This window comes from Heteronotia binoei, chromosome 13, assembly GCF_032191835.1.
Source record: "Heteronotia binoei isolate CCM8104 ecotype False Entrance Well chromosome 13, APGP_CSIRO_Hbin_v1, whole genome shotgun sequence".
In the NCBI taxonomy this organism is placed as follows: Eukaryota; Metazoa; Chordata; class Lepidosauria; order Squamata; family Gekkonidae; genus Heteronotia; species Heteronotia binoei.
The window spans coordinates 4,873,436-4,897,163 of NC_083235.1; the positions used below are offsets into that span (position 1 = coordinate 4,873,436).

Sequence of the window (23,728 nt, forward strand, 5' to 3'; positions counted from 1 at the left end):
TGATTGAGGGTAAGAAACGGCAGGCGGCACCAGGATCCTTCCACTCAAGAGGGCTGCCGGAACCCCCCCCCCGTTTCCCCTACCTGGGCTGCGGTTCGGGTTGGCCTGCAAGGCGGCGCCCACCCCGGCACTGTCGCAGGAGTAGTTGCCCTCCTCCAACGGCAGACGTCCAGCTTGTTCCACTTCTTGAGGAGGTGCAGCCAGAGAGCCCGGTCTTCCGGCTTGCAGTGGGGGCTCAAGACCACGCACACCCACAAGGCCCCTGCAGCGCAAAGGAGAAACCGGACGCTTTCAACAGGTGGGCCCCTGCGCTGAAATCCTGCCGAGATGCCCCGACAAAAAGAGCTGTCGACAGGCCAGCAAAGTGCGGGGCGCTGGGACTAGAAGGGCTTGGCAGATCCACTGAAGGGCGTGACAGCAATCTGATCCATCAATCTAAGTTCTCTGCCTGGTAATCCCAGTTCAAGGAAGATACATTCTTTTCCCGCTATCTTGGGGACCTCTCAAACGCTCCTCTAAGAAAGCATTTACCCAAGCCCGTTTCCAAACCATGCCATCGTTGTACCTGCAGGGCAGATTTCAAAAAACACCTGTAATCCGCATCTCTGTTCCTGTGGTACCAATCAGTTAGACGGAGGTGGCCAACGGTAGCTCTCCAGATGTTTTTTTTTTTTGCCTACAACTCCCATCGGCCCAGCCAGCGTGGCCAATGGCTGGGGCTGATGGGAGTTGTAGAAGAAGACAGCAACATTGGATTTATATTCCGCTCTCCACTCAAGAGTCTCCGAGCGGCTCACAATCTCCTTTATCTCCCTCCCCCACAACAGACACCCTGTGAGGTAGATGAAGATATTGGATTTATATTCCGCTCTCCACTCCGAAGAGTCTCCGAGCGGCTCACAATCTCCTTTACCTTCCCCCCCCCCACAACAGACACCCTGTGAGGTAGATGAAGATATTGGATTTATATCCTGCCCTCCACTCCGAAGAGTCTCAGAGCGGCTCACAATCTCCTTTCCCTTCCCCACCCCCCACAACAGACACCCTGTGAGGTAGATGAAGATATTGGATTTATATCCCGCCCTCCACTCCGAAGAGTCTCCGAGCGGCTCACAATCTCCTTTCCCTTCCCCACCCCCACAACAGACACCCTGTGAGGTAGATGAAGATATTGGATTTATATCCCGCCCTCCACTCCGAAGAGTCTCAGAGCGGCTCACGATCTCCTTTCCCTTCCTCCCCCACAACAGACACCCTGTGAGGTAGATGAAGATATTGGATTTATATCCGCCCTCCACTTCGAAGAGTCTCAGAGCGGCTCACAATCTCCTTTCCCTTCCTCCCCCACAACAGACACCCTGTGAGGTAGATGAAGATATTGGATTTATATCCCGCCCTCCACTCCGAAGAGTCTCAGAGCGGCTCACAATCTCCTTTCCCTTCCCCACCCCCCACAACAGACACCCTGTGAGGTAGATGAAGATATTGGATTTATATCCCGCCCTCCACTCGAAGAGTCTCAGAGCGGCTCACATTCTCCTTTCCCTTCCTCCCCCACAACAGACACCCTGTGAGGTAGATGAAGATATTGGGTTTATATCCCGCCCTCCACTCCAAAGAGTCTCAGAGCGGCTCACAATCTCCTCTACCTTCCCACCCCCCACAACAGACACCCTGTGAGGTAGATGAAGATATTGGGTTTATATTCCGCCCTCCACTCAAGAGTCTCCGAGCGGCTCAGAATCTCCTTTATCTCCCTCCCCCACAACAGACACCCTGTGAGGTGGGTGGGGCTGAGCGAACTCTGACAGCAGCTGCCCTTTCAAGGACAACCTCTGCCAGAGCTATGGTTGACCCAAGGCCATTCCAGCAGGTGCAAGTGGAGGAGGGGAGAATCAAACCCGGTTCTCCCAGATAGAGAGCGATGGCTGACCCAAGGCCATTCCAGCAGGTGCAAGTGGAGGAGGGGAGAATCAAACCCGGTTCTCTCAGATAAGAGAGCTCTGGCTGACTCAAGGCCATTCCAGCAGGTGCAAGTGGAAGAGTGGGGAATCAAACCTGGTTCTCCCAGATAAGAATCCGCACACTTAACCACTAAACCAAACTGGCTCTCTTTTTTGCCTCTTTTGTAGGCAAAAAACCTCTGGAGAGCTACCGTTGGCCACCCCTGAGTTAAAAGATATTGCTCATTGTATCCTATCCTGTCCATTCTGTGGGCCCACTCGAAATAAACTGCTGAATCGATTTGTCACAAAGTTTAAATCAGTTGGGGATCGAACTCAGGTCGTGAGCAGAGCTTAGGACTGCAGTACTGCAGCTTTAACACTCTGCCCCACGGGGCTCTCTAAGGGCTAGAAACTCGCTGTTTAAAAGGAGGACAGCTGGGATTCTGCTCCCTGTTTTGCAGCCTTGGCCGCAGTCTCACTCGAAGGGCCCTTCCTCGCTGCAGGGGAATACTCACCTAGTTCATCCCAGAGCTGCCGGCACTTGTCTGTCATGCCGGCTCCCTGCTGCCGCCACAGGGACAGGCGTGGGTCCTGCAGGAACTGCTCCGTCATAAGGATGAGCATTCGTGCCCCGTTGGAGTCGCGCATCCGGAGCATCTCCCGCACCTGGGGAAGGAATCATAGAATCCTAGAGTTGGAAGGGACCTCCAGGGTCATCTAGTCCAACCCCCGAATAATGCAGGAAACTCACAAACACCTCCCCCTAAATTCACAGGATCTTCATCTCTGTCAGATGGCCATCTGGCCTCTGCTGAAAAACCTCCAAGGAAGGAGAGCCCACCACCTCCCGAAGAGGAAGCCTGTTCCACTGAGGAACCGCTCTAAACTCACAAACACCTCCCCCTAAATTCACAGGATCTTCATCGCTGTCAGATGGCCATCTAGCCTCTGTTGAAAAACCTCCAAGGAAGGAGAGCCCACCACCTCCCGAGGAAGAAGCCTGTTCCACTGAGGAACCGCTCTAAACTCACAAACACCTCCCCTAAATTCACAGGATCTTCATCGCTGTCAGATGGCCATCTAGCCTCTGTTGAAAAACCTCCAAGGAAGGAGAGCCCACCACCTCTCAAGGAAGAAGCCTGTTCCACTGAGGAACCGCTCTAAACTCACAAACCCCTCCCCCTAAATTCACAGGATCTTCATCGCCGTCAGATGGCCATCTAGCCTCTGTTGAAAAACCTCCAAGGAAGGAGAGCCCACCACCTCTCAAGGAAGAAGCCTGTTCCACTGAGGAACCGCTCTAAACTCACAAACACCTCCCCCTAAATTCACAGGATCTTCATCGCTGTCAGATGGCCATCTAGCCTCTGCTGAAAAACCTCCAAGGAAGGAGAGCCCACCACCTCCCGAAGAGGAAGCCTGTTCCACTGAGGAACCGCTCTAAACTCACCAAACACCTCCCCCTAAATTCACAGGATCTTCATCGCTGTCAGATGGCCATCTAGCCTCTGCTGAAAAACCTCCAAGGAAGGAGAGCCCACCACCTCCCGAGGAAGAAGCCTGTTCCACTGAGGAACCGCTCTAAACTCACAAACACCTCCCCTAAATTCACAGGATCTTCATCGCTGTCAGATGGCCATCTAGCCTCTGTTGAAAAACCTCCAAGGAAGGAGAGCCCACCACCTCTCAAGGAAGAAGCCTGTTCCACTGAGGAACCGCTCTAAACTCACAAACCCCTCCCCCTAAATTCACAGGATCTTCATCGCCGTCAGATGGCCATCTAGCCTCTGTTGAAAAACCTCCAAGGAAGGAGAGCCCACCACCTCTCAAGGAAGAAGCCTGTTCCACTGAGGAACCGCTCTAAATTCACAAACACCTCCCCTAAATTCACAGGATCTTCATCGCTGTCAGATGGCCATCCAGCCTCTGTTGAAAAACCTCCAAGGAAGCCCATGCACCACCTCCCAAGGAGGAAGCCTGTTCCACGGAGAACCACTCTAAACTCACAAACACCTCCCCTTAAATTCACAGGATCTTCATTGCTTTCAGATGGCCATCTAGTCTCTGTTGAAAAACCTCCAAGGAGAGCCCACCACCTCCAAGGAAGCATGTTCCACTGAGGAATCGCTTTAACAGTCAAGAAGTTCTTTCTGAGGCTGAGCCGGAAACTCTTTTGATTTAATTTCAAACCATTGGTTCTGGTCCTACCTTCCGGGGCCACAGAAAACAATTCCACCCCATCCTCTACAGGAAAGCCCTTCAAGTCCTCGAAGATGGTGATCCTATCACCTCTCAGCTGCCTCCTCTCCAGGCTAAACATTCCCAGCTCCTTCAACCTTTCCTCATAGGACTTGGTCTCCAGACCCCTCACCATCTTTGTTGCCCTCCTCTGGACCCGTTCCAGCTTGTCTAGATCCTTCTTAAAATGTGGTGGCCAAAACGGAACACAATACTGCAGGTGAAGACTTCCAGAGCACAGTAAAGCGACACCATCACATCACGTGATCTGGACACTAGACTTCTATCGATACAGCCCAAAATTGCATTTGCCTTTTTAGCCACCGCATCACAAGGAGAAGTCATGCCTGGAAAGCACTGAGAGCCTCTGTTTTCTACTGCCAAAGCTGCAGACTCACAAGTCGCTGAGAAAACCCCCACCACCGCCACAGAATATCCACTCCCCCTCTGCGTAAAATGAAGCACAGAGTGAAGAGAAGGGGCAAAGAGGACTTTTTTCCCCCTCTCCCAAAATGCTAGAATTCAAGAGCATCCCAGGAAGCTGATGGGCAGGAGGTTGAGGATGGACAAAAGGAAAGATGTCTTTACTCAACGAGAGATTAGACTGTGGGGATTCAGCTCCAGTAGACAGATTCAGGTGGGTAGCCATGTTGGTCTCAAGCAACAGAACAAAGTCTGAGTCCAGCGGCACCTTTAAGGACTAGCAAAGTTTTGTGCATGCACACAAAAGTTTATATCCAGAATTAAACGGTACTGGCCTTGAAGATGTGCAGGGACATGAAAGCTTAAATCCAGCATTAAACTTTGCTGGTTTTAGTGGGAGGCAGGAGGCTGACTTTGTGAGCATGGCAATGGAGGAGTCTGCTGGGAATCAACTGACTGACTGACTTCATTTATCCAGCCCCCTTTCTCCCCAAGGGGGACCCGAAACGGCTCACAGCATTCCCCCTTTCCCTGCTGCGTCTTCACAATGACCCTGTGAGGCAGGGTTAGGCTGAGAGAGTGGACTGACTCAAGGTCACCCAGCAAGTTTCCAAGGTAGAAGGGAGACCTCAGCCTGGGTCTCTAACCACACTCTAACCCAGGGAAGCAACACTTGCTTAACGTAAGAGCCACAGAGAATACATGTCAGATGTTCGAGAGAGGAGGGAGGGAGGGAGGGAGGGAGGGAGGGAGGAAGAAAGGAAGTAAGGAAGAAAGAAAGAAAAAGAAAGAAAGAAAGAAAGAAAGAAAGAAAGAAAGAAAGAAAGAAAGAAAGAAAGAAAGAAAGAAAGAAAGAAAGAAAGAAAGAAAGAAAGAGATGGGAGTAAAAAAAGGAGGGAGGGAGGAGGAGGAGGAGAAGGAAGGAAGAAAGGAAGGAAGGAAGGAAGGAAGGAAGGAAGGAAGGAAGGAAGGAAGGAAGGAAGGAAGGAAGGAAGGAAGGAAGGAAGGGAGAGAGAGAGAAAGAAAGAAAAAAGAAAGAAAGAAAGAAAGAAAGAAAGAAAGAAAGAAAGAAAGAAAGAAAGAAAGAAAGAAAGAGAGAGAGAGAGAGAGAGAGAGAGATGGGAGTAAAAAAAGGAGGGAGGGAGGAGGAGAAGGAGAAGGAAGGAAGGAAGGAAGGAAGGAAGGAAGGAAGGAAGGAAGGAAGGAAGGAAGGAAGGAAGGAAGGAAGGAAGGAAGGAAGGAAGGAAGGAAGGGAGAAAGAAAGAAAGAAAGAAAGAAAGAAAGAAAGAAAGAAAGAAAGAAAGAAAGAAAGAAAGAAAGAAAGAAAGAAAGAAAGAAAGAAAGAAAGAAAGAAAGAGAAAGAAAGCGAAAGAAAGAAAGAGAAAAAGAGAAAGAAAGAGAAAAAGAGAAAAAGAGAAAAAGAGAAAAAGAGAGAAAGAGAGAAAGAGAGAAAGAGAGAGAGAAAGAAAGAAAGAAAGAAAGAAAGAAAGAAAGAAAGAAAGAAAGAAAGAAAGAAAGAAAGAAAGAAAGAAAGAAAGAAAGAAAGAAAGAAAGAAAGAGAGATGGGAGTAAAAAAAGGAGGGAGGGAGGGAGGAGGAGAAGGAAGGAAGGAAGGAAGGAAGGAAGGAAGGAAGGGAGGGAGAGAGAGAGAGAGAGAGAAAGAAAGAAAGAAAGAAAGAAAGAAAGAAAGGAAGGAAGGAAGGAAGGAAGGAAGGAAGGAAGGAAGGAAGGAAGGAAGGAAGGAAGGAAGGAAGGAAGGAAGGAAGGAGGCAGGAGGGCAGGAAGGAAAGAAAGAAAGCAGGCAGGCAGAAGGGAGGGAGGAGGGAGGGAGGGAGGGAGGGAGGGAGGGAGAGAGAGAGAGAGAGAGAGAGAGAGAGAAAGAAAGAAAGAAAGAAAGAAAGAAAGAAAGAAAGAAAGAAAGAAAGAAAGAAAGAAAGAAAGAAAGAAAGAAAGAAAGAAAGAAAGAAAGAAAGAAAGAAAGGGAGGAAATAAATAGGGGAGATGGAAAGAAAGCAACTTTAAATACCCTCTCTAAGCTGTCAGCTGCTTGGAGAAATGATGTAAAGAGAGCAATGCCTTCTCCAAACTGGCCAATGGGGCAGTGGGGGCTTGGAGAGCCTCACAATGTGTGTGAAAGAGCCACATGACGCTCCCCAGCCACAATTTGGCCACCCCCTGCTCTAACCAATAAGCCACACTGACTTTCTCGGAAAGGACGATTCTCTGCTCCGGATAGGCGGGGGACAACGACAGCAGAGTCCAGCTAACAGCATAAATCCCGAAGGGAACCACCGAATGAGGCCTGCGTCAGCCAAGGGAGCCTTTCTTACCTTGTTGAACATGGACTGCAGCTGTTTGCTCGCCCCGTAGTAGCCGCCGTTGGAGAGAAGCTGCTTCACCTGTTCCTGGATCTGCTCCTCGTCCAGATGCCAGCAGTTGGCATCCTCGATACCAGCCCCGGCTGTGGGGTCGGGGGCACCTGAACCGAGACAACCAGAGCATCAGTCACCAAAGACGAGGGAGCCTACGCAGACCCTGGCTTTCCCCTGCGGGAACTGAAGGATTAACTAAAACCAGTCCTGACAGCCATCCCCCTTCCCTCCTCTCCACCACCTTATCCCCTTTCCCATCTCTTTCCCTGTTTCTTCCCCACCTCCCTGACACTCCCTTCCTTCCTTCCTTCCTCTGTCTTGCTTCTGGGGGGTTTTTTAGCCTTACTTGCTCCTCCCTCCCCAGCTTCACTCTTTTGTTTTAAACAATTTTTATTGATAACACATGGTAATTATTTCCATTAATAACTTCTTTTCATCTATCCCATGTGCTTCTTTCTAATCACCCCTCCCCCCGTTACTTGACCCCCGCCAGTCTTATTTACTCAAAATACTATTAAAAGGTACCCTTAATTCCTAAGAACTAAAATTAATATTCTTCTTCCTTCCAAAGTTTAATCATTATCAAAAATTGTCCAATGTCCTTTTACTTTCCACTCGTCTTCTACATAACTTCTAAATTTTTTCCACTCCCTTTTAAAATCTTCTAAATCATAGTCTCTTAAAGTTCTTGTTAATTTGTCCATCTCACTCCATGTCATAACTTTTACAATCCAATCCCATTTTTCTGGTATTTTTTTCTTGCTTCCATATATGCTTCCATTCTGCGCATATAGTGTCCTAGCAGCTGAAAGCAAGTACCAAATTATAGTTCTATCTTCTTTTGGAAATTTTTCCATTTGTATTCCCAACAGAAAAGTTTCTGCAGCTTTCTTGAATTCATATCCCAAGATCCTAGAAATTTCTTGTTGGATCATCTGCCAATACTTTTTCACTCTTTCACAAGTCCACCACATATGGTAGAAAGAACCTTCATGTTTTTTACACTTCCAACATCTGTCTGGCATCTTGTTATTCATCTTTGCCAATTTTTTAGGAGTCATATACCATCTATACATCATTTTAAAACAGTTCTCTTTAATAATCTGACATGTTGAAAGTTTCATAGAGTTCTTCCATAAATATTCCCATGTATCCATCTGTATTTCTTTATTTACATTTATTGCCCATTTAATCATTTGAGATTTCACTACTTCATCTCCTGTAGACCATTTTAAAAGTAACTTATAAGCTTCACTCTTAATTCAATTCAATTTCATTTAATTTTTCTATTTATATCCTGTCCTATCCAGCAAGTGGGTTCAGGACGGCTTACAACGTTCAAAACTTTACAGCAACATTAAATAAACCACAACCAAACAAAGCAATATCATAATTACAGAGTTATCAGGTTAGATCAAAAAACCAGATCCACGTCCTTGCCTAAAAAGTCATAAAGAAGAAGAAGAAACTGGATTTATATCCCACCCTCCGCTCCAAATCTCAGAGCGGTCACAATCTCCTTTACCTTCTCCCCACAGACACACACATAACAGAAACCCTGTGAAGTAGGTGGGGCTGAGAGAGCTCTCCCAGAAGCTGCTCTTTCAAGGACAGCTCTGCGAGAGCTATGGCTGACCCGAGGCCATTCCAGCAGCTGCAAGTGGAGGAGAAGGGAATCAGAACCTGGTTCTCCAGATAAGAGTCTATGCCTTCACCACTACAACAAACCTGGCTCTCTTACAATCACCTTCCCTTCCTCCCCCACAACAAACATCCTGTGAGGTAGGTGGGCCTGAGAGAGCTCTGACAGAAGCTGCCCTTTCAAGGACAGCTCTGCGAGAGCTATGGCTGACTCAAAGCCATTCCAGCAGCTGCAGGTGGAGGAGTGGAGAATCAAACCTGGTTCTCCCAGATAAGAGTCCACGTACTTCACCACTACATCACACTGGCTACACCACATATAGGCTGGAAGCATTCGGCATAACTTGCGCACCCAGCTAGTAAGGTGCTGGGGGGAAGCGATGACTTCAGAGGACGCCCGCTGGATCAATTAAAAGCCTGGTGGGAGAGCTCCGTCTTACAGGCCCTGCGGAACTTGGATAAGTGCCGCAGGGCCCGGATCTCCAGCGGGAGCTCATTCCGCCAGGTAGGGGCCCCAACCGAAAAGGCCCTGGCCCTCGTTGAAACCAGTCGGGCGTCCTTAGGACCTGGGACCACAAGATCACCCCATCCCATCTTATCCCCTTTAGTTTATTTCCCCCTTCCCCAGTATTGGCACTAACTGAGGGTGAGAATTCTCAGCAAAGTTAGAAAGGAAGATCTGTGCTGTTTAAACCCTAAACAAATATGCCTTTGCTCTACTTATAGAAGATAAGAAGAAGATATTGGATTTATATCCCGCCCTCTACTCCGAAGAGTCTCAGAGCGGCTCACAATCTCCTTTACCTTCCTCCCCCACAACAGACACCCTGTGAGGTAGATGAAGATATTGGATTTATATCCCGCCCTCCGCTCCGAAGAGTCTCAGAGCGGCTCACAATCTCCTTTCCCTTCCTCCCACACAACAGTCACCCTGTGAGGTGGGTGGGGCTGGAGAGGGCTCTCACAGCAGCTGCCCTTTCAAGGACAACCTCTGCCAGAGCTATGGCTGACCCAAGGCCATTCCAGCAGCTGCAAGTGGAGGAGTGGGGAATCAAACCCGGTTCTCCCAGATAAGAGTCCGCACACTTAACCACTACACCAAGCCGGCTTGTATGTATGTCTCAATGATTATTATTATTTCCTTGCATATTTTTACTGTTGGGCAATAATCAACCTGAATAGGACAGGTTTATTGACTTTGGGAAGAAATGAAGTATTGACAGGAACACGGTGAGGGCTTCTAGTGTCCTGGCCCCACTGATGGACCTCCTGATGGCACCTGGGTTTTTTGGCCACTGTGTGACACAGGCTGTTGGACTGGATGGGCCATTGGCCTGATCCAACATGGCTTCTCTTATGTTCTTATGCCTGGGGCAGGGATGCTCTGTCTTCTTGGTGCTTGGGAGGGGGCACAGTGAGAGGGCTTCTAGTGTCCTGGCCCCACTGATGGGACCTCCTGATGGCACCTGGTTTTTTTGGCCACTGTGTGACACAAGAGTGTTGGACTGGATGGGCCGTTGGCCTGATCCAACATGGCTTCTCTTATGTTCTTATGCCTAGGGCAGGGATGCTCTGCATTCTTGGTGCTCGGGAGGGGGCACAGTGAGAGGGCTTCTAGTGTCCTGGCCCCACTGATAGACCTCCTCATGGTGCCTGGGTTTTTTGGCCACTGTGTGACGCAGAGTGTTGAACTGGAGGGGCCACTGGCCTGATCCAACAGGGCTTCTCTTATGTTCTTATGTGACACAGAGTGTTGGACTGGATGGGCCACTGGCCTGATCCAACAGGGCTTCTCTTATGTGCTTATGTGACAGAGTGTTGGACTGGATGGGCCACTGGCCTGATCCAACAGGGCTTCTCTTATGTTCTTATGTGATACAGAGTGTTGGACTGGATGGGCCACTGGCCTGATCCAACACGGCTTCTCTTATGTTCTTATGTTCTCTTATGTTCTTACATTCTTCACTTCTGGCTGCCAGACAATCTTAGCATCTCCTGACTGTACTACGCACACTGCCATATGGTTATTATTATTCCCCTCGATACCTCTGCAGGAAAGGGAGAAACAGGGGTGCGCAAAGGGTACCAACTGCCTAAGCCTCACCCGCAGCCGCTCCCCACCCTCCCGCCCGCGCCGCCGAGCAGCCCATACCGTGCACCCGGTTGATCTCGGACCCGAGCAGCAGAATCTCGTCCGCCAGCCTCTGCGCCGTCGGCAGCACTTCCGTGTGATGGGCGCTGATCAGGTACTGCACAAACTTCTGCAGCTGGTCCCGGTTCATCTGGGACAAAGTCTCCGAGATGGGCAGGCGCAGCTCCACCTGGCGGGCGTGGCGGATGCGGTGCAGGGAGAGGGCCACCACGTGGGCGCAGTAGAAGATGTCCCGGTTGTCGCACGCGCAGCTCACGGACGTGATCTTGCAGCGGTCGAAGCTGATGGAGACGTGGTAGCTGTGCTCCGGCTCGGCGGGGCCCGGAGGCTCCGTCACGATGCCGCTCAGGTGGAAACCTGCGCGGCGCGGAGGGAAAGGAAAGAGCTGGTGAGCACGACGTAAAATGGTTGCCCTCTAGCGTGCTCCGGGAACCTCACTCGGAGGCCTACAAGCACAGCTTGCCTAAGAGGCCAAAACGAAGGTGTGGGCATTCCCAGGACATTCGGCATTATCATTCATGAAGAAAAACAGTCGAGGATGCATCTTCGGCAGAAACTGGGGTCCACAAAAGGTTGGGTAGGAGTTAAGGACTCCTCTTACATCTCGTCGCTGGACCTCCAGAGGAACTCTCATTACATATGCCAGGGGTGGCCAACGGTAGCTCTCCAGATGTTTTTTTTGCCTACAACTCCCATCAGCCCCAGCCATTGGCCATGCTGGCTGGGGCTGATGGGAGTTGTAGGCAAAAAAACATCTGGAGAGCTACCGCTGGCCACCCCAGACATATGCTAAACCCACTCTCGGTGAGTATAGCTATACATCCGCAGTATTCCAATGTATTTCTCTTTTATAATCGTGTATTGGAATAATGTTTTATATTGACATACTCAAATAAGGGATATTGGCTATTTATCTCATTACATATACCAGGGTTGGCCAACGGTAGATCTCCAGATGTTTTTTTGCCTACAACTCCCATCAGCCCCGGCCAGCATGGCCAATGGCTGGGGCTGATGGGAGTTGTAGGCAAAAAAAAAAAAAATCTGGAGAGCTACTGTTGGCCACCCCGGACATATACTGAACCCATTTTCATGTTATGTATTCTTGTTTTCTAATGGCGGACTAGAATGATGTATATAACGTATAGATCAGTGTTGATAAGTAGACTGGGTGGACTACAACTAGGATAGACATGTCCTCTTGTGACTCACCTAGATGTGCAGAAACACCATTTGGCAGGGAACTTTATTCCCTTTTATGGCTATCCAGACCAAATGGCCAAGCCACGCTGTTTTATGTAACCATGGGATCAGTTAGCTTGCCCTCTTAATCGACAAACGGCATGTATTCCAGCCAATCAACGAACTGCATGTACACCTGATCCCCTTGTCTGATGAAGTGTGCTCAGAGAGCACACGAAAGATTACGTTCTCAATAAAGCTTGGTTGGTCTTAAAGGTGCCACGACTCCTGCTTTGTTCAACTCCAGAGGACCTGGTGGGGAGGGGTGTCTTTCGTTGCTGGGAAACTCCCTTAGACTAAGTTCCCTGGACACCAGCTGCCATTGGGGGACTTTGGGCCAGCCATGTGCTCGCAGACTAACCTACCTCACGGTTGTTGTGAGGACAAAACAGAGGAGTAGATAATGGTGTAAACTGCTTTGTGTCCCAGCTGGGAAGAAACGTGGGGCACACAAGAAGCGAACAAATAAAAACTGAAACCTATGCAATACATACTTTCCTCGCAAACCTAAAATCACTTTGCTGCTTTAAGCACATAAAATGTATCGTTTATAACCTATTTAAGGTTCAAAGATGACAGCAATGTTTATGGACTTTAGAATGCTAAATGCACAACTCTTCTACAAGCCAAACAACACATTTCCACAACGCTTGAGAGAGAGCTACAAACGACCGCAGCTCTCTCTCAAGCGATGCACGAGGGTGCTTAATTTCAATTTTTTGTGGTCGAGAGGAAGGAAAAGCAGAAGCTGAAATAAGAAAGCAAGCTTTATCGTTTAAAAATGTATTTGGACAGAAAGAGTCTCATGCAGCCAGAACAGGCAGGACTATCAGAGTACCTAGATCTCACTTTGTAACACTGACAACAGTAAATAATAAAGATGATATTGGATTTATATCCCACCCTATACTCTGAATCTCAGAGCGGTCACAGTCGCCTTAACCTTCCCACCCCCCACCACCCAAAAACAGACACCCTGTGAGGTGGGTGGGGCCGAGAGACCTCTCCCAAAAGCTGCCCTTTCAAGGACAACTCCAGCGAGAGCTATGGCTGACCCAAGGCCATGCTAGCAGGTGCAAGTGGAGGAGTGGGGAATCAAACCCGGTTGTCTCAGATAAGAGAGCTCTGGCTGAGCCAGGGTCTCAGGTCAAGGTCTTTCCCATCCCCTCCTGCCTGGTCCTTTCAACTGGAGATGCCGGGGATTGAACCTGGGACCTTCTGCATGCCAAGCAGAGGCTCTGCCACTGAGCCAGGGTCTCAGGTCAAGGTCTTTCCCAGCACCTGGTCCTTTTAACTGGAAATTCCAGGGATTGAACCTGGGACCTTCTGCCTGCCGAGCAAAGGCTCTTCCACTGAGCTACAGCCCTCCCACAGTCAGAGGAGTCAATATTGAAGAAGCAACGGTCTGTTTCATATGTACAAAGACAGGCATGTGAGGGAGTGGGCAGCACTTGGTGAAATGTCAGAAGGCAAAGAAACCGCTGAATGAAGTTCTCAGGGGTCATGGGGGTAAGGAGTTGGTACCATCACTCACACACATGTACATGCAAACATACACGTATACTCACACATACCCCATGACTAGCTCAAGCAAACCAAAGCCTGCTGATGCAATCTGCTCAGTTTGGGTACAGGATAACGGGCTGAACAGTGCTCATTTTCCTTTCGGTGCTGTTTGGCACTAAGTGCACGTGAGCCTGCTTAGAGCAGGTGAAACTCCCCACTTTGGTGTAGTGGTTAAGTGTATGGACTCTTACCTGGGAGAACCGGGTTTGAAGAAGAAGATACTGGAATTATATCCTGCCCTCCACTCTGAATCTCAGAGTGGCTCACAGTCTTCTTTATCTTCCTCCCCCCACAACAGACACCCTGTGAGGTGGATGGGGTTGAGAGAGCTCTCACAGCAGCTGCCCTTTCAAGGACAGCTCTGCAAGAACTATGGCTAACCCGTGGCCATTCCAGCACCTGCAAGTGGAGGAGTGGGGAATCAAACCCCATTCTCCCATATAAGAGTCCGCACGCTTAACCACTACACCAAACTGGCTCTTAATTGCCCACTCCTCCACCTGTAGCTGCTGGAATGGCCTTGGGTCAGCCATAGCTCTTGTAGGAGTTGTCCATGAAAGAGCAGCTTCTGTCTGAGCTCTCTCAGCCCCACCCACCTCACAGGGTGTTTGTTGTGGGGGAGGAAGATAAAGGAGATCGTAGGCCACTCTGAGACTCTGTCCTTGAAAGGGCAACTTCTGGTAGAGCTCTCTCAGTCCCACCCACCTCACAGAGTGTCTGTTGTGGGGGAGGAAGGGAAAGGAGATTGTAGGCTGCTCTGAGACTCTGTCCTTGAAAGGGCAGCTTCTGTCCGAGCTTTCTCAGCCCCATCCACCTCACACGGTGTTTGTTGTGGGGGAGGAAGGGAAAGGAGATTGTAGGCTGCTCTGAGACTCTGTCCTTGAAAGGGCAGCTTCTGTCCGAGCTCTCTCAGCCCCACCCACCTCACAGAGTGTTTGTGGGGGGGGGGGAGATAAAAGAGATTGTGAGCCGCTCTGAGACTCTGATTCAGGGTGGAGGGCGGAATATAAATCCAACGTCATCTTCTTCTTCACTCACACCCCACCTTGGGAAGCGTAGCCCAAGCTTGCCCTTCGGCTTCACGTTCCTGGCATGGGAGGTAGATGCCAACAGGCAAACAGCCGGCCCAGGGCCGAGCGAAAGGCCTCATCGGCCGAGCGAGCAAGTCACATGTGGCGAACGTGGGTGTTCAGACCAAACCGGTCGGCCCACAGCCGCGCCGCTCCCCAGGTACGTCACGGCCGATGACAAAGAAGGGATCCCCTGTTATGGCTGCCACCCCGGCAAACACGGACCTGGGGGTGACTCACCAACTGCCAAGGCGGAGGCCCACGCCCTGTGACCTGCTCCTACCTCTCGAGTAGGGCAAGCTGCCAACGACGTGTGCGGTGGCTGCCATAAATAGAAGAAGGAACTTCCGGAGGGAAACGCGAGCCCGGCCCGGCCCTGTGTCTAACTACTGGGCTGAATAGCGAACGTGGAGTTCTGCTAAGTCATCTGGATTTCTCACACAGCCCGGGGCAGGAAGTTGCAAATGCAAACATGTGGCTCGGGGAGGAAAGGAGCTGATGGGGGTTTTATTTCTACAGAGCATCAGGGATCACTTTAATCGGTTTGATGCCTTCCCTCCGGTCTGCACAGTGCGCTTTTAACACAATCACCAGATCCGCAACACAAGAGAGGGGCTGTGGCTCAGACAAAGAGGCTCTCCTTGGCAGGCGAAAGGTCCCAGGTTCAATCCCCAGCATCTCCAGTTAAAAGGACCAGGCAGGAGGGGATGGGAAAGACCCTGACCTGAGACCCTGGCTCAGTGGCAGAGCCTCTGCTTGGCATGCAGAAGGTCCCAGGTTCAATCCCTGGCATCTCCAGTTCAAAGGACCAGGCAGGAGGGGATGGGAAAGACCTTGACCTGAGACCCTGGCTCAGTGGCAGAGCCTCTGCTTGGCATGCAGAAGGTCCCAGGTTCAATCCTTGACATCTCCAGTTAAAAGGACCAGGCAGGAGGGGATGGGAAAGACCTTGACCTGAGACCCTGGCTCAGTGGCAGAGCCTCTGCTTGGCATGCAGAAGGTCCCAGGTTCAATCCCCGGCATCTCCAGTTAAAAGGACCAGGCAGGAGGGGATGGGAAAGACCTTGACCTGAGACCCTGGCTCAGTGGCAGAGCCCCTGCTTGGCATGGAGAAGGTCCCAGGTTCAATCCCCGGCATCTCCAGTTAAAATAACCAGGCAGGAGGGGATGGGAAAGACCTTGAACTGAGACCCTGACTCAGTGGCAGAGCCTCTGCTTGGCATGCAAAAGGTCCCAGGTTCAATCCCCCGGCATCTCCAGTTAAAAGGACCAGGTGATGGGAAAGACCTTGACCTGAGACCCTGGCTCAGTGGCAGAGCCTCTGCTTGGCATGCAGAAGGTCCCAGGTTCAATCCCCGGCATCTCCAGCTAAAAGGACCAGGCAGGAGGGGATGGGAAAGACCTTGACCTGAGACCCTGGCTCAGTGACAGAGCATCTGCTTGGCATGCAGAAGGCTCCCTGTTGTCCAGTGCTTGCCTTGACTCTTCTCCTGACAACTTTCCAGGTTGAAGGTCATCCAGCATAGACTCCCTGGGGCCAATTTGCAGGGGTGAAATTCTAGCAAGAGCTCCTTTGCATATTAGGCCACACACCCCTGATGTAGCCAATCCTCCCAAGAGCTTACCAAAAAAGAGCCTTGTAAGCTCTTGGAGGATTGGCTACATCGGGGTGGGGGGTGGCCTAATATGCAAAGGAGTTCCTGCTAGAATCCCACTCCTGCCAATATGAATCAATATACATTACTGGTTACAAAGGCAGCGACGGACTTCACAGAGCACCGTATTTACACCGAAGGATGAGAAAAGCAAACTGGATGATTTCCTAGAGAAGGAAAACGACGACGTTCGATAGTGCAAAGTCACAGACTGAGAGCTACAGTTTCATATTCTTCTCTGAGGACTCATCGGCTAGAAAGGAAAGATGAGGAAAGATGTGGGCAGATCTCACCCAGTCACTACAGGACTATGAGCCATCAGCAGGATAGAGTTACAAAGCCCGCAAATGCAATTCTTGACTCGATGAGGCGGGGCACTTTCGGTAAGCGAGGGGAAAGCAAGAATGCGTTTGGTTTAAAGGTAAAAAAGGTAAAAGGTAGTCTCCTGTGTAAGCACCAGTATGCTTCTGACTCTGGGGTGACGTTGCTTTCACAACATTTTCATGGCAGACTTTTTAGGGGGAGGTGTTTGTGAGGTTAGAGCGGTTCCTCAGTGGAACAGGCTTCCTCCTTGGGAGGTGGTGGGCTCTCCTTCCTTGGAGGTTTTTCAGCAGAGGCTAGATGGCCACCTGACAGCAATGAGGGTCCTGTGAATTTAGGGGGAGGTGTTTGTGAGTTTAGAGCGGTTCCTCAGTGGAACAGGCTTCCTCCTCGGGAGGTGGTGGGTTCTCCTTCCTTGGAGGTTTTTCAACAGAGGCTAGATGGCCACCTGACAGCAATGAGGGTCCTGTGAATTTAGGGGGAGGTGTTTGTGAGTTCAGAGCCGTTCCTCAGTGGAACAGGCTTCCTCCTCGGGAGGTGGTGGGTTCTCCTTCCTTGGAGGTTTTTCGACAGAGGCTAGATGGCCACCTGACAGCAATGAGGGTCCTGTGGATTTAGGGGGAGGTGTTTGTGAGTTTCCTGCATTGTACAAGGGGTTGGACTAGATGACCCTGGAGGTCCCTCCAACTCTATGATTCTGTGATTCTAACTTCATCTTTGGATCCACTTGCCTACATCTTCTAGAACTGGAGACCCCACCATGATGTCCGTGGGCACCATGGGGCCTTGCCAACACCTTTCTTCGCCCCCAACGAGTGTTTTCAGACAGTGCTCAGGGCCACTGCATACTTCATCTTAAGCGCTACTCAATGACGGACGTCTTCCACCACAGCAAACATCCTTTGCCTAATCTGTATTTGCAAACCTAACACTTTTTTTTTTTTTTGCTCACTAGCGACATAACTTAAAACCCAGCCTTAAGCCTGGATCCGCAGAAGCAGCAGAATGAAATGTCAAAGTAGACCGCAGTGCTTTTGGCATAGACAGGAGCAGTATTCCCTCTAAGCTGAGTTAGCATGAGCTACCTCACAAATTCTAAGCCTCCGGCTCACACATTTTAGTCTTAGCTCAGGAAAGATGACCCCAGAGCACAATAATTCACGCAGCAGCTCAAAACTTGAATGCTGGCAGCTCACAAAGTAGAATTTTTGCTCACAAGATTCTGCAGCATAGAGATAACAAAGACAGGACAATACCATTTTGGAATGCTTCCCCATATTAAAAAAAAAAAAAAACTAGCTAAAAAACCTCTTCATAGAAGAGGGGCCGTGGCTCAATGGTAGAGCCTCTGCTTGGCATGCAGAAGGTCCCAGGTTCAATCCCCAGCATCTCCAATTAAAGGACCAGGCAGGAGCTGATGAGAAAGACCTTGACCTGAGACCCTGGCTCAGTGGCAGAGTCTCCGCTTGGCATGCAGAAGGTCCCAGGTTCAATCCCCAGGATATTCAGTTAAAAGGACCAGGCAGGAGGTGATGGGAAAGACTTTGACCTGAGACCCTAGCTCAGTGGCAGAACCTCTGCTGGGCATGCAGAAGGTCCCAGGTTCGATCCCCGGCATCTCCAATTAAAAAGAGGATCTGGCAGTAGGTGATAGGAAAGACCACCCCGAGACCCTGGAGAGCTGCTGCCAGTCTGAGTAGACAGTAGTTACCTTGATGGATTGATGGTCCGATTCATTATAAGGCAGCTTCATGTGTTCAAAATAGTTCTCATCCCTTCTGCCCAGCAAGGAAACATGCCTCTTTCGAAATTGGGAACTGCTGCCTTTTTTTTTAAGGGAGGAGAGAGAGAGAGCCTGGCTCTCCATAAGAACATAAGAGAAGCCCTGTTGGATCAGGCCAATGGCCCATCCAGTCCAATATTCTGTGCCACACAGTGGCCAAAAAAAACCCCAGGTGCCATCAGGAGGTCCATAAGAACATAAGAGAAGCCCTGTTGGATCAGGCCAATGGCCCATCCAGTCCAATATTCTGTGTCACACAGTGGCCAAAAAAAACCCAGGTGCCATCAGGAGGTCCATCAGTTGGGCCAGAACTCCAGAAGCCCTTCTACTGTGCCCCTCCCAAGCACCCAGAATACAGAGCATCACTGCCTGAGACATAAGAACAGAAGAGAAGCCATGTTGGATCAGGCCAATGGCCCATTCAGTCCAACACTCTGTGTCACACAGTGGCCAAAAAAACCCAGGTGCCATCAGGAGGTCCATCGGTGGGGCCAGGACACTAGAAGCTGTGCCCGCCCCCCGCCAAGCGCCAAGAATACAGAGCATCACTGCCCCAGACATAAGAGAAGCCATGCTGGATCAGGCCAATGGCCCATCCAGCCCAACACTCTTGTGTCACACAGTGGCTAAAAAAACCCAGGTACCACAGGAGCTTCACCAGTGGGGCCAGGACACTAGAAACCCTCCCACTGTGCCCCCCAAGCACCACAAATACAGAGTATCACTGCCCCAGAATACAGAAAACAGAGCAGCACTGCTTCCACTTCTGTAAATGAATACCCCACTTAACATGGACAGTGTGTCTATGTATAATGCAGCAGCTGGGACTCGGGATTGGGAGGGGGGGAGAGATCTGTCGATTCAGACCATGTGTGTGCCGCATCTCGCATTAGGTGCAGCAGCTGACAGTCAGGGAGTCCCTGCTTGGTTCATTCCCTTAGGCTACTGTCTAAATGATCTTTTGTTTCCCCTGAACAAACCCCTTTCGCATGCAAGTGAGCGCATTTTAGTCCGGGACACACACACTTCAAGCAAAACCCACGCAGTCCTCAAATCTCAATTACTAGTATTTTTCCAAGAGTTCGAGAACCCCGCCTCTTTAATAAGAAGCTAAACTCTGGTTTCCAGTAGCCCCGATAACCAAAGGCCTAATTTTCATGGAGGGATCAAACGGAGATGGTTTTTGCATAGAGAACATTCAGTTGCAAATTCTACCAGCCATCTGTTTTCTATGTCAGTGGAATTTCTAAGGAGGAACGTGGGCTCAAAAGAGGATTTGTTTCACAAGGAGGTGAAGATGCCAGCCTCCAATGGGACATGGGGATCCCGCAGAATTCCAGCTCACCTGCAGATTGCAGAGATCAGTTCCCCTGGAGGAAAGGGCTGCTTTGGAGGGGGGACTCTGTGGCCTTGTGTCCCACTGAGGTTCAGGGATGCCAGCCTCCAGGTGGGACCTGGTGATCCCCCAGAATTCCAGCTCAGCTCCAGACTGCAGAGCTCAGTTCCCCTGGAGGAAAGGGCTGCTTTGGAGGGGGGACACTGTGGCCTTGTGCCCCACTGAGGATCAAGGATGCCAGCCTCCAGGTGGGACCTGGTGATCCCCCGGAATTCCAGCTCAGCTTCAGACTGCAGAGATCAGTTCCCCTGGAGGAAAGGGCTGCTTTGGAGGGGGGACTCTGTGGCCTTGTGTCCCACTGAGGTTCAGGGATGCCAGCCTCCAGGTGGGACCTGGGGATCCCCCGGAATTCCAGCTCAGCTCTAGATTGCAGAGATCAGTTCCCCAGTGGAAAGGGGGATAGGTAGGTAGGTAGTCCCCTGTGCAAACACCAGTGGTTTCCGACTCTGGGATGATGTTGCTTTCACGTTTTAACAGCAGACTTTTTATGGGGTGGTTTTGTCATTGCATTCCCTGGTCATCTACGCTTTCCCCCCAGCAAGCTGGGGACTCATTTGACCGACCTCGGAAGGATGGAAGGCTGAGTCAACCTCGATCCGGCTACCTGAAAACCCAGCTTCCGCCAGGGATTGAACTCAGGTCGTGAGCAGAGCTTAGGACTGCAGTACTGCAGCTTTACCACTCTGTGCCACAGGGCTCTTTTAAGGCATTTGTCTATATCGAGATAAATGAAATAGTCATTAACTGAAAGCAGCCATGAACAAAACTGTAAAAGCTATTAACGAACTCCCTTTCACGTGCACCCACCGTGTCCCTCTCCAAGACAGCATCGAGATTAGCACCCAGACCGCAGCCAGGACCTTCTTTTATTCCTAACTCTATTCCAGAAAAGATGCAGAGTTTCGTCTTCTAAAGGGGTGTGTGGAGAGATACATGACAAATCGGAACCAACGCCCCAAAAAGTCAACCTTTGTCATTTCGCAAAGTTACCATTATTTCTTACGGCTTGAGAAACAAGTATTTTTCCTTACTCTGAGTAAGGATAGAGTCACAAAGTGCAGCGGTGCTCTAGATGCAATATCCACAGTTGATGCTCAAGTATGGACTGTCTGCCAAAGTCTCGAGGCGGCAGGAGGAAGGTGGCGGGCCTAGCTTGCCTAGGAAATTATAGATGTTTGTATGCAAATGCTAGAAGTGTTCGAAGTAAAATTGGTGAATTGGAATATTTAGTGTTGAGACAAAACATAGACATTGTGGGAATTTCAGAAAGTTGGTGGAATGAGGAGAATCAGTGGGACACGGTGATTCCTGGATATAAGTTATATCGGAAGGATAGGGAGGGAGGGGCTGGAGGTGGGGTGGCTCTGTATGTCAGAGAGAATATACGGTCCAGTAAGACTGAGGTCAGAGAATTAGATTCTCTTCTAGAAATGCTTTGGGTTGAAATAGAGGGCCCAAAAGGTAGTTTGGGAGTTTGTTATCGCCCACCAAACCAAAAGATAGAGGACGATTATAATATGATGGAAGGATTAAAGATAGCGGCTAAATGTAAAAACTGTGTCGTAATAGGTGATTTTAACTACCTGCAGATTGATTGCGTCAATATGTGTTCTGGTCGAGAGAAAGAGATTGAGTTTCTTGATGCTCTCAATGACTGTGCTATGGAGCAGATAGTCACAGAACCTACCAGGGGTGGGGCGATCCTGGATTTGGTCCTAAGTAATGCCCAAGACTTGGTGAGAGATGTAAAAGTGATCGCACTGCTTGGGAGCAGTGACCATAACGTTATTGATTTCACCATTTGTATAAATAGGGAGTTGCCCAAAAAGACCGGCACAACCACGTTTAACTTTAAAAGGGGTAAATTCTCTGAGATGAGGAGGCATGTGAAGAGGAAACTGAAAGGAAAGGTAAATACGGTCAAAATCCTTGGGGAAGCTTGGAGGCTATTTAAAACTACAATCCTAGAAGCTCAGATAAAATATATACCACAAGTTAGGAAAGGCACAAACAGGTATAAGAAAAGGCCTGCATAGTTAACAAACAAAGTAATGGAAGCTGTAAAAGGTAAGAAGGACTCCTTTAAGCGGTGGAAAATCAGTCCAAGTGAGATTAATAAAAGGGAACACAGGCTGTGGCAAATCAAATGCAAGACTGTGATCAGGCAGGCAAAAAGGGACTATGAGGAGCATATTGCAAAAAACATAAAGACCAACAATAAAAATTTCTTCAAATATATTAGAAGCAGGAAACCAGCCAGGGAGGCAGTGGGGCGCTTGGATGACCAAGGGGTAAAAGGATTACTGAAGGAGGATAGGGAAATGGCTGAGAAGCTGAATGCATTTTTTGCCTCCGTCTTCACGATGGAAGATGAGAAGTGTTTGCCCGCCCCAGAACCACTAATTTTGGAAGGGGTGTTGAAAGACCTGAGTCAGATTGAGGTGACAAGAGAGGAGGTCCTACAACTGATAGACGAATTAAAAACTAATAAGTCACCAGGTCCAGATGGCATACATCCAAGAGTTCTGAAAGAACTCAAAGTTGAACTTGTGGATCTTCTGACAAAAATCTATAATCTTTCATTGAAATCTGCCTCCGTTCCTGAGGACTGGAAGGTAGCAAATGTCACCCCCATCTTTAAAAAGGGTTCCAGAGGAGACCCGGGAAATTACAGGCCAGTCAGTCTGACTTCAATACCGGGAAAGTTGGTAGAAACCATTATCAAGGACAGAATGAGTAGGCACATTGATGAACACGGGTTATTGAGGAAGACTCAGCATGGATTCTGTAAGGGAAGATCTTGCCTCACTAACCTGTTACATTTCTTTGAGGGGGTGAACAAAAATGTGGACAAAGGAGACCCAACAGATGTTGTTTACCTTGACTTCCAGAAAGTTTTTGATAAAGTTCCTCATCAAAGGCTCCTTAGAAAGCTTGAGAGTCATGGAGTAAAAGGACAGGTCCTCTTGTGGATCAAAAACTGGCTGAGTAATAGGAAGCAGAGAGTGAGTATAAATGGGCAGTCTTCGCAGTGGAGGACGGTAAGCAGTGGGGTGCCACAGGGCTGAGTACTGGGTCCCATGCTCCTTAACTTGTTCATAAATGATTTAGAGTTGGGAGTGAGGAGTGAAGTGGCCAAGTTTGCAGATGACACTAAATTGTTCAGGGTGGTGAGAACCAAAGAGGATTGTGAGGCACTCCAAAGGCATCTGCTGAGGCTGGGTGAGTGGGCGTCAATGTGGCAGATGAGGTTCAATGTGGCCAAGTGCAAAGTAATGCACATTGCGGCCAAGAATCTCAGCTACAAATACAAGTTGATGGGGTGTGAACTGGCAGAGACTGACCAAGAGAGAGATCTTGGGGTTGTGGTAGATAACGCACTGAAAATGTCAAGACAGTGTGCGATTGCAATAAAAAAGGCCAACGCCATGATGGGAATTATTAGGAAGGGAACTGATAATAAATCAGCCAGTATCATAATGCCCCTGTATAAATCAATGGCGCGGTCTCATTTGGAGTACTGTGTGCAGTTCTGGTCGCCGCACCTCAAAAAGGATATTATAGCATTGGAGAAAGTGCAGAAAAGGGCAACTAGAATGATTAAAGGGCTGGAACACTTTCCCTATGAAGAAAGATTGAAACGCTTGGGGCTCTTTAGCTTGGAGAAACGTCGCCTGCGGAGTGACATGATAGAGGTTTACAAGATAATGCATGGGATGAAGAATGTAGAGAAAGAAGTCCTTTTCCCCCTTTCGCACAATACAAGAACTCGTGGGCATTCGATGAAATTGCTGAGCAGTCAGGTTAAAACGGATAAAAGGAAGTACTTCTTCGCCCAAAGGGTGATTAACATGTGGAAGTCACTGCCACAGGAGGTGGTGGCGGCTACAAGCATAGCCAGCTTCAAGAGGGGGTTAGATAAA

At 49.4% G+C, this 23,728-nt stretch overlaps 1 protein-coding gene across 1 annotated transcript in view; it reads right to left on the reverse strand.

Annotated features, from left to right (window-relative positions):
* The window catches only part of ZSWIM4 (zinc finger SWIM-type containing 4), a 102,826-nt gene that overhangs the window by 37,066 nt on the left and 42,032 nt on the right, over nt 1-23,728 (reverse strand). Inside the window, 3 exon segments of the mRNA XM_060252672.1 lie at nt 2,462-2,612; nt 6,938-7,086; nt 10,773-11,129. Of these exon segments, the coding sequence (XP_060108655.1) occupies nt 2,462-2,612; nt 6,938-7,086; nt 10,773-11,129 (657 nt within the window).